The sequence below is a fragment of the Adiantum capillus-veneris genome, chromosome 25, assembly GCF_014529385.1.
Source record: "Adiantum capillus-veneris isolate H3 chromosome 25, ASM1452938v2, whole genome shotgun sequence".
Lineage (NCBI taxonomy): Eukaryota > Viridiplantae > Streptophyta > Polypodiopsida > Polypodiales > Pteridaceae > Adiantum > Adiantum capillus-veneris.
The window spans coordinates 132,308,933-132,323,140 of NC_140955.1; the positions used below are offsets into that span (position 1 = coordinate 132,308,933).

The 14,208-nt window shown below is 40.0% G+C and overlaps 1 protein-coding gene across 1 annotated transcript in view; it reads left to right on the forward strand.

Annotated features, from left to right (window-relative positions):
- The window catches only part of LOC147425668 (uncharacterized), a 55,208-nt gene that overhangs the window by 34,800 nt on the left and 6,200 nt on the right, over positions 1–14,208 (forward strand). Inside the window, exon 5 of the mRNA XM_086500703.1 lies at positions 90–453. Coding sequence (XP_086356829.1) covers positions 90–453 — 364 coding nt within the window. The remainder of the gene's footprint in view (positions 1–89; positions 454–14,208) is intronic.

Genomic DNA, 14,208 nt, shown 5'->3' on the forward strand with positions numbered 1-14,208 from the left:
GGACCGTGGCCTTTCTTTTCTGATGTATAATTATAGGCCAGCCCTTTTCTGATCTGACTGTTCTATTGTTTATCCGACGCTTCTTACAGGAATAGCATTCAGCCGGCGGCAGGCCGCGATGAGGGACGACCGAGCGACGGAAGCTATTTTCAAGCTGGCGGCAGCAAACGGCCGGCTGGCTGGCCAGAGCTTCATCAGACGAGGAGCGCTCACCAGCCGTTGCAGCTCCTCATCGGCGACCGCATGAGTATAGCTGCTGCCAGCAGCAGATCAATAGCTGACAATAATATTTTCGACTACGATGGGATCTTTCACAAGCTGGCCAAAAGACCTGCCACAGCTAATTATCCACTCAAGCTCTTCAATGGCGAAGACGTCGATTGTGAGCACTCCATGCGCAACGCAATTAGAACGCTCCGGCCTCTCTCAATCCCATTTGCCGACTTTCAGCAGGTCCGTCGTCACTTATACCCTTTCTTGTTTCTCACTGATTACAGTTAAGGATTGTTGCATCTAATTATAGCTCTTTTGTTTGCGTTGCGTTGCGAGGAAATGAAGAAAACTAAAAAAGAATGTTCTTCAACGCTAATGTGCGTGTGTGTGTGTGTGTGTGTGTGAGAGAGAGAGAGAGAGAGAGAGAGAGAGAGAGAGAGAGAGGAAGAAGAAGAAGAATATTTTAACGTCTTAGGAAACTATCCCAAGAGACATTAATGATCTATCCGACGAGGAGAGTTGAACTCAAGTACCCATGTTTTCATTTAGGACTCTTTGCACGAGAATGCTTATGGAATTTTCTATAACAACACATAGAAAGTTTAAAATTGGTATTTATTTTTCCCATACGCAATTTATATTATGTTTTGGATGTGGATATCTTCTTCCATGTGTTTAGTTTGCCTCTATGAACAAGAAGCAAATTATATACGTGACTGAGTCTGATTACTCTAGATGCAGGCAGTTTTGATGATGTTTTCTATTATTAGTATGCATTGCTATGAACCATAGCTAGTGAGCTTAGGTGACATTTATTTTGCCTATTTTTCTACTGGTTTATGGACTAAGGTAGTCACAATATATTTGAAATATGGAGAGCAGTACTTTTAAAATCATGCAGTACTTTTATTAAAAATTAGTATTTGTGTGTTGAGTATATGACTAAGAGTAAGTCCTATGTGCTTCTCGTTTTTCTTTTCAACATTTCTATTGTAGTATGTCTATGAGATGGTATGTTGTGTCATGAGTCTAATGCTTTCGGAAAATTGCACACTAAGCTTAATGTTCACCATTTTTAACATTAGCATTTCTCTTCCACAATATTCTATTCGATATGTGGCTACAAACATGTACGTCTTTTGCGGCTAATTTTATGACTTCTTATTAGCATCAATATAGCATGATGCAATGAGTGTACAATTTAAAGTTAGCTTTGATCATATCTCGGATCATTTTTAGCTACTCCAACTAGAGGCAATGTGCAGTCGCAAGGGTACATAATTTTAAACAGAGGGATGTAGGTGTAGTTCTTGTAAGTCCATGAGAATCGGATACACAACAACATCCATTGAATTGTGGATTTAAGAAGTTTTAGGAATCTTGTTTATAAGCAAAGATATTCCATAGAAGGCTCCTCTTCTTTCATGAAGAACAATACTAGTTTTGGATTTACTTAGCTTGAGGAGAATAAATGTACCCACTGACTGAAAAATAGAGCACCGGCCTTTTAGCATATGTCCCAAACAGTCCACATGCTCATCAATCCCTTGAGTGATCTACATTTGTAATAAGTAAGCTTTCTAGTTTTTGGAAGGAATTGCTTGAAAAGAGAGAGCAATAAGTTTTCTTAGTTAAATCATCTTGCTTGAGGTTAGGATCTACTATTAGTTCAAGCTCTAGGTAAAGGTTAGTTTTGGCCAAAGGAACAATCTCTTAAAAGGATGTTTGATTTAGTCCTTCAATTCAAATTTCGTTACAATCAGGTAGTTCCACAAATGACTAGCAAATTTGATAAGTGGATCATTTGACCTAATGTAGGTTTAGAAGTGTAAAACATTGATATTCTTACAAAGAGTTGTCTCATTGAAGTTTTTGAGGATGAAAACTCTCCTTTGAGGGTGGAATATTGCCAAGACAAGGGTACTAGCTAGACCACGGGGCAAGGCACTAGGCCAAGCCAGCTAAGCATGAGCAATCCAAGGATCTCTTAAAGGTAGTCTAGGATGCCTATGAAAGGGGTATGGTTCGATGAAAAAAGGAATGCTCAATATCTTGCCCTTTCATTGAGTATTTGTGGTCCTTGCATAGGTGGATAGATTTTTCTCCCTCATAAAATGTTGGATCCCTACACTGTGCTATGGTTTCTTGATATGTTAATGATAAATCCAGAATATTTTAATATACAAGGTTTAGATTTACAAACCTAGTCTAGACCATAATATTTTAAGATAAATCCACAATATTTTATAGGGTATAGATTTACAAACCTATTCTAAACCATTGTAGTTGGTCTCATTGTATGCATGATGGGTAGAGGGATATGGAGCGAATAATAGTTACTATGATCTCTAATGATATGATGAAATTTTCTATGAATCCATTATCTAAGTCTAATGTATATTAACTATGGTTGAGTCATAGTAGTGGATTAGCTTTTCAAAGGCATACATGACATGAAATTGAAGCTGGGTAGTCTTGAGGAGAAAGGAAAAACTTTTGGATAGAAATCCTAAACTAAATTAAGGTTTATGCATAGATGTATATGGTGTGATAGCACGGACAATGGCAACAGGGATTGTGATAGCTTTGGTGATCCTTTGAAAAGAGATCTTGTGTCTTTTAAGGCTAGGAATATCCATTTGAGGAAGATGAGTATGCCATTAGGAACTAATTTTGGAAAAGGGGGTATGCAAAAGCTACTAAAGGATATGGTGACTAGTCATGCCATCTTTGGAGCAAAGCTAGAGCCAGTTCCAAAGAAAGGATCAAGGCCTATTCATGATTGTTTGGAGGAGGTGGATGGCTTTAATTGTCCATATGAAATGGCATCATCAAAGAAAGGGAAGCTAACTAAATAGGTGATACATGATTTTTTAGTCTCATTGTTGTGAGTGTTTATAACTTACCAAGGGATCTATGTAGGGCATGTACAATGTGAAGGTGACCATTGGCAATAACAAAGATGAGCAAAATGTCTTCGTGCAAGAGATTTATACTTATTCTCTTATCCTTGGGATGCCATACATCACAGTCATTTTCATAGAAACAAAGGTGTTGGATGATGGTTTTTTTATGCCAAGATAAAGAGTAAATATGGAAAGAGGGTTATCCAATCCTCGACAATATGTGAATCATGAGAGGAGCCGCAATATTCTTCTGGAGTATTCTCTACCAAAGGCAAACAAAGACTTCAAGGACTATAGGGAGATGTACCATTGTGAATTGGGATTGCAATGGTACAAAAAGGAAAATGTTCTTGCTTGAAAAAAATGGAGAATTGGAAGAAGCTTTCTTTATAGATTTTTTAATGTCTAAGAGAGCATGGGTCAGCATGCTTCATGAAGCTTGAGGAGATTTAAGAGAAATGAAGATCAACGTGCATATAATGTACAAAATAAGATGAGGAATTTGGGTTTTATGGAGGATAGTGAATGTATCTTAGGTTTCTTATGTTGATACGATGTACGAGCTTGAGGCTATAATTGATTCTAAAATGCAGTGTGGAAGCCAAGTTGTGAAAGTGTGCACTCTGGATTATGAAATGATTGAAAGGAGGAAGGAATCAATGTCAATGAAGGACTAAAAGTGTGGGTAGAAACCAAGTACACGATTGTGGCAAAGAAAGTAAGACCAATGTCCTTGCCTTTACAATTAGATTCCAAGGAGAATCTAGAAGAAGCTTCTTTGCACCCAAATCTTAGGAATCCAAAAAGTACATGACACAAGTTCATAATGCATGGAATCTCTAAAAGAAATGAAGTTTGTCTATTGTCATGTCGCTCCACTTCCATGATACGAAATGAGGATAAAGGAAGCAGACGTAGATTATTTGCAGGATAAGGTTAGCAAGTCAAAAGGTATGAAAGTGCATCATAAGTGCATCTTGTCTAGAACGTTCTCGCTTTATTACAATGACTATAGGCAATGATATTAAATAAAATGATTGGCAATGTTTTGGTTGATATGTATGCTTAATGCAGTGCACTTAGAGAGCTCAAGGAGCTTACAATGTGCACTAGTCTGCCTTGGTCACTGCCAAAGGAAATATTATGCTTGACAATGCTAATAAAAAAGTATTCCTAATGTGATGCTCTTACAAAAGCAGGATTAAAATCGTGGTCCATCCTTAGTCAAATACAACATTCTTCAAGAGTATGTATATCAAATGTGATGCACTTCTGAGAGCACAATAAGTGCTTGAGTACTGCTTTGGTAGATATTTCTATTGAATGTGGTGAACTTCAGAGAGCACAAAAGGTGCTTGTGGAGCTTCGCTTTTGGAATTGTAAAACCGGAATGCATTGATTGTGATATATGCCCAACATAACCGAGATAGGGGAGCTTGGATCTACTTAACCAAATGCAAAGGAGAAGCCCTTCTTCATACGTGATCACTTTTGCTTTAGCTTGAGGACATGTGGCCTTAATGAGGATGCTTGATTGGGCGATAGAATCTATGATGGGGTTTTTGGTTAAGGGCTTTTGGGGAACATGTTGTGTTTACAAAAATCTTGTGTAAAGGGAGACTAAAAAGGTTTTTTTTTTCATGCAAAAATAAACATTTAAAAAAGAGGGGCCCTACTCAGTCGACTACGAGCACATGGGGGCGTGTGTGCATGCAAAAGGGGCCAATAGTGGAAGATAAGGAAGGAATGGCACTGGAGTTTGCATGAGCAAGGAAAACTGCAAATTGCAATTGCATGAGGGAGGTGCCAGGTGCAAGGGCGGCTACAAGAGCACTGGTGGCATGAAAAGAGGGCTTGCGAGGGTAGATAAGAGGTAGTACATGTCGAGAAGGGCCTCGGAGGGATCACTATATGTAAAACCTAAATATCATGTGTGTTCAAGGACTATTTATAAAACCCCTTGACTGTGAATTTTTCACCAATAAAAGGGACCCTTTTCCTATTCAATCTGTATTTTTTAAAAAGTCATTTTTTAAAGACCCGTGCTGGCTTTGAGGGCTAGCAACTTGTTGCAGAAGGTGGAGACTACAAAAGGATGTTGAATCAAAAAAGGGGCTTGACACTGCAGAAAAAGACCGATGGACAGGGGCGTGAGAGCAAGGAGCTCAGGGGGGGGACTATGGGTGCTACCAAGAGCTGCAAATGGGAGGTTTGAAGGAGGCGGCCATAGTTGACGTCAGTAGAGGAGTGGAAACCAAGGATACGGCTAGAAAAAGAGAAAAAGGGCTAGCTGATGACCTTGAAAAGGGATTGTGCAGATAATGAGGGGATGCGAGGAGAAGGAGGGGAATAGTGGGTGTGAGAGAAAGAGGTTCTGATTGGAGCAACTCTTAGATTATTTGACAAACTTGGTGAGTTCAAATCAATAGAGAAGTTCAAGATTTTTAATATCAATACTTGATGAGTGAATCTGAAGACTGTGAGGAGGTTTGTCAAAGCTGATGCTCTTCATATGGAAATCAGTCAAAATCCCAAGGAAGTGGATGATGTGAAAGTATGGCAATTTGATGAGACCGCGAAAATCCAAGGGTCTTCTCTCTTACTCGCCCTAAAGCTCTTCTTGAGCTCTCTATCAAATTCCATTGCTCTCTCTGTCTCACCTTCACCAAGCAATGATGATCTCAATCTCGCTCTCTATTAAGCTCAATTGCCCGATTATTTTAAGCATTAGTAAGCCCAATTCTCTCTGTCATGAGCACTAGAGCCCGATAATCTCTTGGAATTAAAACTCCAAAGCCAGTTTATCTTCCAAATAAACTTGAATTAAGTCGTTTATTTTCTAATTTTCTCAGTTAAACCTAGTTATACCCAATTATCTCACTCAATAAAAGTAGATTATCTCTCTATTCAACCTCATAGCTCGATTATTTCTCTGTCATGTTCAAAGCGCATAATGTTTCCAACCGTAGCTTGAATTATTTCCTTGTATAAGCTAGGAAATTGGGTTGGTTGGGATACCTCCATATAGGTGTAAGTTGCATGTCATGAGCTACATAGTGTTGCGAGGCTATTGGGGTTCACTAGAGTGCATCGCCTACAGAGTGCACTTAGTGTAAATTGCTTCTCTATCATCAAATTTTGGTAATTAAACAAGCTACAGGGTTTGGTCGAATTGTGTGCTTCAAGCGTGACTACTGAGTGTGAATCTTGTCTTTGTTTCCCGTTGTTACAAGGAGCCTCATGCTCAACCTGTCCCACTCCCAGAACAACTTAATTCTCAACAATATAAAGAGTTTTTAATAGAAGAAGAGAAGAGGCATTTTACATAAATGCGTTCAAGACATGGCAAGCTAAGCTTCTTACAGAGTGCAATTAGTGTAAATTGCTTCTCTATCATCAAATTCTGGTAATTAAACAAGCTATAGGGTTTGGTCGAATTGTGTGCTTCAAGCGTGACTACTGAGTGTGAATCTTGTCTTTGTTTCCCGTTGTTACAAGGAGCCACATGCTCAACCTGTCCCACTCCCAGATCAACTTAATCCCCGACAATATAAAGAGTTCTTAATAGAAAAAGAGAAGAGGCATTTTACATAAATGAGTTCAAGACATGGCAAGCTAAGATTCTCCTTTTTAGTTGTATGAGATAGGATGAGTTGATGCTAGTGTTCTTCCACCTATGGTGATCTTCACTATCACTCATATATATACCTTAAAATTTGAGTCCAAGTATTGTCCCAAAAGAATATTTACCAAAGTTGATAGAGCTACTCAATTAGAAAATGAGCACGGGTACTTTGGAGCCTTCTTCCACACCATATTCAAACAGATAGCTGCTCACTATGCCTAAGGACAATGGAGCTTTGTGTTTCATGCAGGACATGCAACCTATAACCAAGGTTACTATTAGGAATGTGAGTATAGGGCCAATGTGAATGAATTGACAGGGGCATTTTCAAGAAGGAAAATTTACTCAAAGGGAGATCTCTATTCAATGTATGATCAATTACTACTAACTATTCAAAGCAGACATTTGAAAAAAATAAAACACACACTTGTAATTGGTAAGTATGTGTACCTTATCTCAAGGAGCGACTAATTTAGTTGCACATATTATGAACATGATAAATAAGGTTCTATGTGACTTCATACCTCAAAAAACAATGCCATTTCTTGATGATGTGTTGATCAAAGGATATGAAGAAAAAGTCAAAGATGAAGCTATGGATTCTAGAGGGTGCCATAATTGTTTTTCAAACCATACTAGAGATTGTGAGAATATTTTGACAAGATTAGAAGAAGTGAATCTTACCCTATCTAGGCAAAAGTCTGTTTTGGAGTCAATGGAGTGATGATTTTGGGACATATGTGTGGTCCTTATGGTAGAAGGCTTTGTTGTTAAAAGGTGGGAGCAATCAAAAACATGAAAAAAACGTGTACAACAAAAACTAGAGTGTGAAAAGTTTTGAGTGCAGGCGTCTTCTATCTTGTACATCATGCACATGTAAGAGATCCTCTCTATCTCCCTTGGACACGTAATTTTTTAGCTCATTCACTCTCCTAGATAGAGCTAGTATAGAGGCTTGTAGATCTTGAAATCCTTGCACCCCTTGTAGTTCTGACATATTTAGCATAGCCACATCCAAGCCATTATAGACAGGCATAAAGCAGTTGTAGGAGGTTATGCATACATGAGGAGATTGATTCCTTGCCTTGATGAAATATCCCAAAAAATACTTCATCACGTGATGGTACTTGCAAGGGAAACTCACTGAGGAGATCAAGCTTTGGTGGGTAGGTCACTAGCTCAAAAGATCTAGGAGATTGTGATGCAGAATCCATCGCCCTACCACCCTATGTATAGACCGGCTCCTAGCCCTAGACATAATACGGATCCCCATTCCACATTGGTCCAGTTCGAGCCCCTGGCTCAGGTCCCTGACCCCCTACGTTGAGCCTTGCTCCTTAGGATCCTTGTCCTGACATTACTCCCCCCTTGGAGAAGCGTTTTTGTCCTCGAAAACAAGAGTGGCATCCTTCATGGATCCAGCTCTTCGCTTGACCAAAACACGATTTAGTAGGAGGTTCAATAAAACCAAGAGTAATATCTTGATTTTCCACATTGTTGTCCATTTGCAACTGTCAGGTGTTACCGACTCCTAGAGTGTGTAAACTCCTTTTAGAACATAGACGAGCAGGCTAAACAAGTTATCACAACAAAGATGTACCCAAAAGAGTACCTCTTTTCACTTTTCATAAAAGTATCTGACCGATGTAACTTATAAGCAAAATATAAGTCCTTCACTTGTTCTCAATTTTCATCAGTAGACAACCCCTCCATAACTAGTGTTCAAGGTTGAGAACCTGACTTACACATGAAAAGACTAAACCTAGTTGCAAACATGCTTTAACTTATGGTAATCAAACTCCAAGAAGAGCAATAAATGTTTATTAATTGGATTTCTTGGTGCTAATGTACGCACTTTGCATATCTCTTAGCACAAAATTACACTTTGTAATCTACCTATCTCCTTGGATATTGATAGTACTGAGTTCCCCCACGGTTTACAGACAGTCTTCCCAGATGATTGTTAAATGGGGATCACAAGATCATATAACATTGTTGAGCAAACAACAATGTCCTAAAGAACCATCTAGGTAAACTTGAAAGATCCACATGCACCCAAACCGAGCCATGACCTCTACTGGTGATTTGTAGACCCAAAACGAATCTCATAGAGATACTGCACATGATAGAGTGAAAAATGCTTCATAATCAACCAATGTGATGAATATGCATGCTGTTCCAAATAAGCCTTTGCCAAAAACTAGGGCCCATAACACCTAGTGTTTATGCTTTTAGCAAAAAACAGATCCGAACTTGTATATCCATGCTTATCCTTGCCAATACTGATGTCAAATGTGATGCTCCTAGCACACATTAAAGAGGAATGTGAATAGTTCTAAAAAGAAACTAAATACTTTCAGTTGCCCATGATTGCAAACCTTGTTGAAACGTTTGAACCATTACAGAAGGTGAAACAGTAATCACCTTCTAGGTACAAACAATGAAACCTTTTCATTAACAACTCATAGCCTTGCTATATACATAAACAACCATATGTAATGTTGTTTAACTGCACTTGTACCTTAACAAGTCATTCTAAGTATCCGAAAATTTTTGGGCACCGAAATTGTTCTTGATACGTCATGCTGAAAATGGTCTAGAAAGCAGATTTGACCAGCACCTAGAAACTTTGTCGTGACACATACTTGAAATAGTGGGTGCCAGTGTCAGTCCCAGATACTCATATTCTCCACATGTGGAATATGTCTCATGTAAGGGTGTCTGAAAAAAGAACATCCTTCAAGTACAAGATGTACTTGTGTGTGGAGATAACTCTAAACACTCCGCGACAAGAGTGAGAGGGACCCTCATACATTGCTCCACAGTGGCTAAACCAAACTCCTTGAGTTACTAGACCATGTTGTATCCCATGTGACAACATGTGCCAAATTGAACCCTACACGTGGATTCATAACAACATAATGCATAAAGATATATTGGACACTACGGCCCAAAATACATTGTTACAACATGCCCTTGGCATGTCTCTGAAACATTCAAGCATATTTATACGACTGGAAAAAAAACCAAGCAACATTGCACTGGAAACCTTGAGTGATGCCTTTGCAATCCAAACCCTTTGATTAAAATCTTTGTAGTCAAACCCCTTGGTAAGACTCTTTGTAGAAACTGCTCAATTAGCAAGTAACGGTAACCAACATAGTCAATCGTGTACAAAATGATTGGAATCAACTTGAAAAGTTGAATTTTTCTTCTATCGCGTGGTAGTTTATTATGGACTTCTTTCCTTGAAAGTATAACGGGAATAGATCAAACTAATTCCCCGCTGGGTCTTACCCCAAAACTGTGCTGCCATAGACACTCGTAGTGCTATAGAGAGAGCAAGAGATCTACACAAGGGAGATTCCTAGCTCTTATGGACAGCCATGATGTCTCAACTAATTGCTGCATCTATACTCCATGGTAGAGATCAGCTGATGTGAGCTTAAGATTATCAAAAACTCAATTCAAGCGCACTAAAAACATGTAGTGCATACAAAACACCCAAAAGATTTGTAATGGCAAGACTCTTGCTTGGCCATTAACAACAATGGGAACTCCATGGGGTAGATCTGTTCAAGCTCGAGACCAATCACCCACGAAATGCCATCATTTGGGTCTTACCCTAGGTCTAACAATGGCTCTTAGCCTGTGTGGCTCACATACAGTTCATGGAAACGTGTCTCATGGTTTTCAACCTCTTGCAGTTAATACATAATCCGTTCATTACATTTTTTGGGAGAAATATCTCCCCCATCGGCAAGGCTCTAGTAAGAACCTTCCATAGGAAGAGTTTGTGCATGTACGATGTCGTGCGATGGCACGTTTATAATTTGAAATTAAAGTATCTATCTCACTCTTAATTTTTATTATGTGTGGGACCAAATGCTACAATGTACATAGAATGATATATGCGAAAATGAATGCCACGGTTGCAGCCGTGTACATACCTTACCAGGCGGGCGAGGCCCTACACGTGGCACTATGAAATGATTTTTCACATAAATATATGCCTAATTTTCTTTAGGAATGTACAAATGTCAAGTGTTTCGAAGTGGCATGCTCGTTTTGCCTAGAAATTTCAATGCGGGTAATCTCGGCCAAAAATAGCAGGTTTCGTGCGCTGGCGTGAAAGACGTGTCCAAAGTGCTTACCAAGTGGGAAAATGAGGTTCAAAATGAAATTTGAGCCCAATGGGATTTTTCCACAATTTTAGGGATTTTTCCCAGCTCGTTTGGGCTTTTTACGGGCAAAAAGTGACATTTTTGGGCTAAAAATGGCCTAAAAATGGTCAAAAATAGCCTTAAAAATGCTCAAAATAGCTCAAAATGCCACATCAATGACGCTGACGTTGTTGCTCAAGTTGTGTGGGAATTTTTAGAGCCAAGAATGAGCTCATTTGGGCACATGAGCAAGGAGATACAGCCATTCCTCTACAGGGTGCTAGTGCAGTCCCGTGCTGCTTCCACTACAGGGTGCTAGTGAGTCCCGTGCTGCTTCCACCACATGGTTGAGTCTGTGAGGCCTCCAATTATGGTTTCCTCTCCTCAAATAACTACTTGGGCTTCTCCAATGAAGTACTGAAGCTTCCATGAAATGGTCACGACGAAGAATCGAAGCGTAAATTTAGGGTTTTTAACAGGTCAAATGAGCACTGCATCTGTGCAATTGGGAGCGACGCTACACCTTATCTTCACACACACAAGAGTTTTGAGTTAGTATTGGTTCTTTTTCAAAGTGGAGCTTTCATGGCTGGAGTTTTGTTCCTTTTTAGTGCGTTTTTGGCTTCAAATCGTCTACGCCTTGCTTAATTTTGCTACGAATCCTCACAGTCAGAGGCCCGATGCTTTCCTAGTTGCATTGCGCACTTCTTGACACGTATTTGGTGAACCCGACGCGAAGTAGGCTAGGGTCAGGGTTCAAAAGCTTCATTGAAGGTCTCAAAAGAAAGGTTTAAAGCTATGGAGCAACAAGAGCAACAAGGGGTTCGGTTTGATCCAGTCACAATGCAAATGTTTCAAGCTTTTGCAGTGTTTATGCGGCAGCAGCAAGCTGCAGAAAGGAGGGAGATTTCCTCAACCAAAGCGCTTCAATCTATGGTGAAGAAATTGGGCCAATTAAAAGGTAAAGATGTAACAAAGTATCTTTGTGGGTATGTAAAGGAGATGGAGCTTCATCGAGTGCCCGAAGCAGAGATGGTGCAAAGTTTTGAACTTGCTGTGGTTCCCGAGATCAGAGAGCATGTAAGGGGAATTAGAAATGAGCATGGGACAACTTGGGAAGCATTCAAATTATCCTTGAAGGAAGAGTATTTCATGGAGGACTCCGAAAGGGTAACAAAGAGGACTTTCTTAGAGTGGGTAGTTCGGCCAAAAGAGGGGCTCTTGCCTACCGAACTCCTAAGGGAATTTGAACGCCGTTATGATCAACTGTCAAGGATTGAAAAGGCTATGCTAATCTCGGAGAAGACAGAGCTCTTTTTGCAAGCAGCAGGTAAAGAGATTCAAGAGAAGTTAGAGCTACTACTTGAGGATAAGGATGCAGAACAGGGTTTGAAGACTGATTGGAATGAGGTCGAAGATGTCATTTCACTGCTAGCTAAGCGACAACGACGAAGAGACAAGATGATAGCCAACCCTACTCAATGCTCAAGTGTTCCCAAGAGTCCTATAAAGCCTGTGATTGTGGTTCCAAAGAGTGAAAAATCCATTCTAGATGATATTGTCAAGGGAATGCAAGAGCTCAAGTTAAAGCTTACAAGGCTAGAAGAAAAGGGGCAACCATCAGGACAAAGGCCTCAAAACAGAGAAGGCTTTGTAAATAGATGCATATGGTGCGATAATACTGACCATGGAAGGAGGGATTGTGAAAGTTTTAAAGACGCTTTGACAAAGGAGCTTGTTTTCTTTAAAGATGGAAAAATTCACTTAAGTGAAATAGGTAAGCTCTTGGGAACAAACTTTGGCAAAGGCAGGATGAAGAAACTAGTTGAGGACATGGCTACTAGCCATGCCATCTCAATGGTTGAGGCAACCGCCTATGGGTTGAAGGTGGATCCTATTAGAAGAAAAGGATCAATCAAGTTTGGAGAAGAGGAATCTAATGATATTGGAGAGCTATGGCCATTCTCTATAGAGTCTGCTATGAAGGGTAAAATGACTACAGAGGTTTTACACGAAGCTGGAGATTGCATTCGGCTTGAAACACGTTGGAATGACCCTGTGGACTCTTTGTCAGTGCATGCATATATTGCCAAATGTCAAGCAAATGAGGCCATTGTTGAAGAGAAACGTAGGCGCGAGAATGGGGATGAAGGGCCTTCAAAGAGGTCAACGAGGAGTGGAGGTAGAAATGACACAGTGCCTCCTAGATCACCTTCGCCGCAACAAATGCCTGTCCCTGAAGTGCCTATGCAAGAAGCCTCTAAAGACAAGAAGAAGGATGCAACAAAATCTAAAGAAAAGGGTCCGGCCTACAAACTCCAATCCGATATAGAGACAGCAACAGATCTTAAAAAGGTTTTGGAAGAGAGGATTCTAAACAATAAGGTGGAATTTACCTTGGGTGAGGTCCTTGGTATAGCAAAGCGGGAATTCCACGAAGAAATAATTGATATCATAAAGAGGAAGCGGCAGTCTCCTACTGAATGTATCCATGTACAGGGTGAAGAAGAGACTTTAAATGCACAGGGTGTACAGGTCTATGGCAAACAAGGTGATGAAACTATTGTTGGATGCTACAAGTCTAGGGGAGGAGTAAAACACGTTCGCTTCTTGGATGATGAAGATGAAGTGGAGACCACTCACAAGAGCTACTACTTGAATAGTCACTAGGCAAGAGCAACTACTGAGACGATGGTAAAAAGTGGGAGACTTAGAAGAGCCATACATTGCGTTGATAGATCATGGGTCAGAAATTAACCTCATGTCAAAGAGTCTTTATCAAAAAGGAAAATGGCCAATTGATATAAATCATGGATGGATGATTCGTCCAGCAAACAACTCATCAGGGGAACTGTACGGAGCTTCTCCAAATGTAAAGGTGACTATTGGGGATGTGGAAGATGACCAAAATTTCTTTGTACAGGAGATGTCTACATATCCTCTTATCCTTGGGCAGCCATACATCACTGCTACTCGCATGGAAACCAAGGTGATGGATGATGGGTCAGCTTATGCAAGGATTAGGAGCAGGGATGGAAAGCGTGCAATACAGTTCCTTACTGTTTGTGTAGACCATGAAAGGAACCGTGAAAGTCTTAGAGAGCAACCCTTGCCAAAGACAAACAAGGAGTTCAAGGACTACAGGGATATGAGGGGTTTTGGCCATGTACCATTGTAGAGCGGGATAGCAGTGGTACAAGAAGATAAAGGTTCTCACATGATGTATATGCAAAGGAAACGTTTTCTACAGGTTTTGTAGGATTATCACACTATGGATCTATTGCTTTTACAGAGTGTGAGG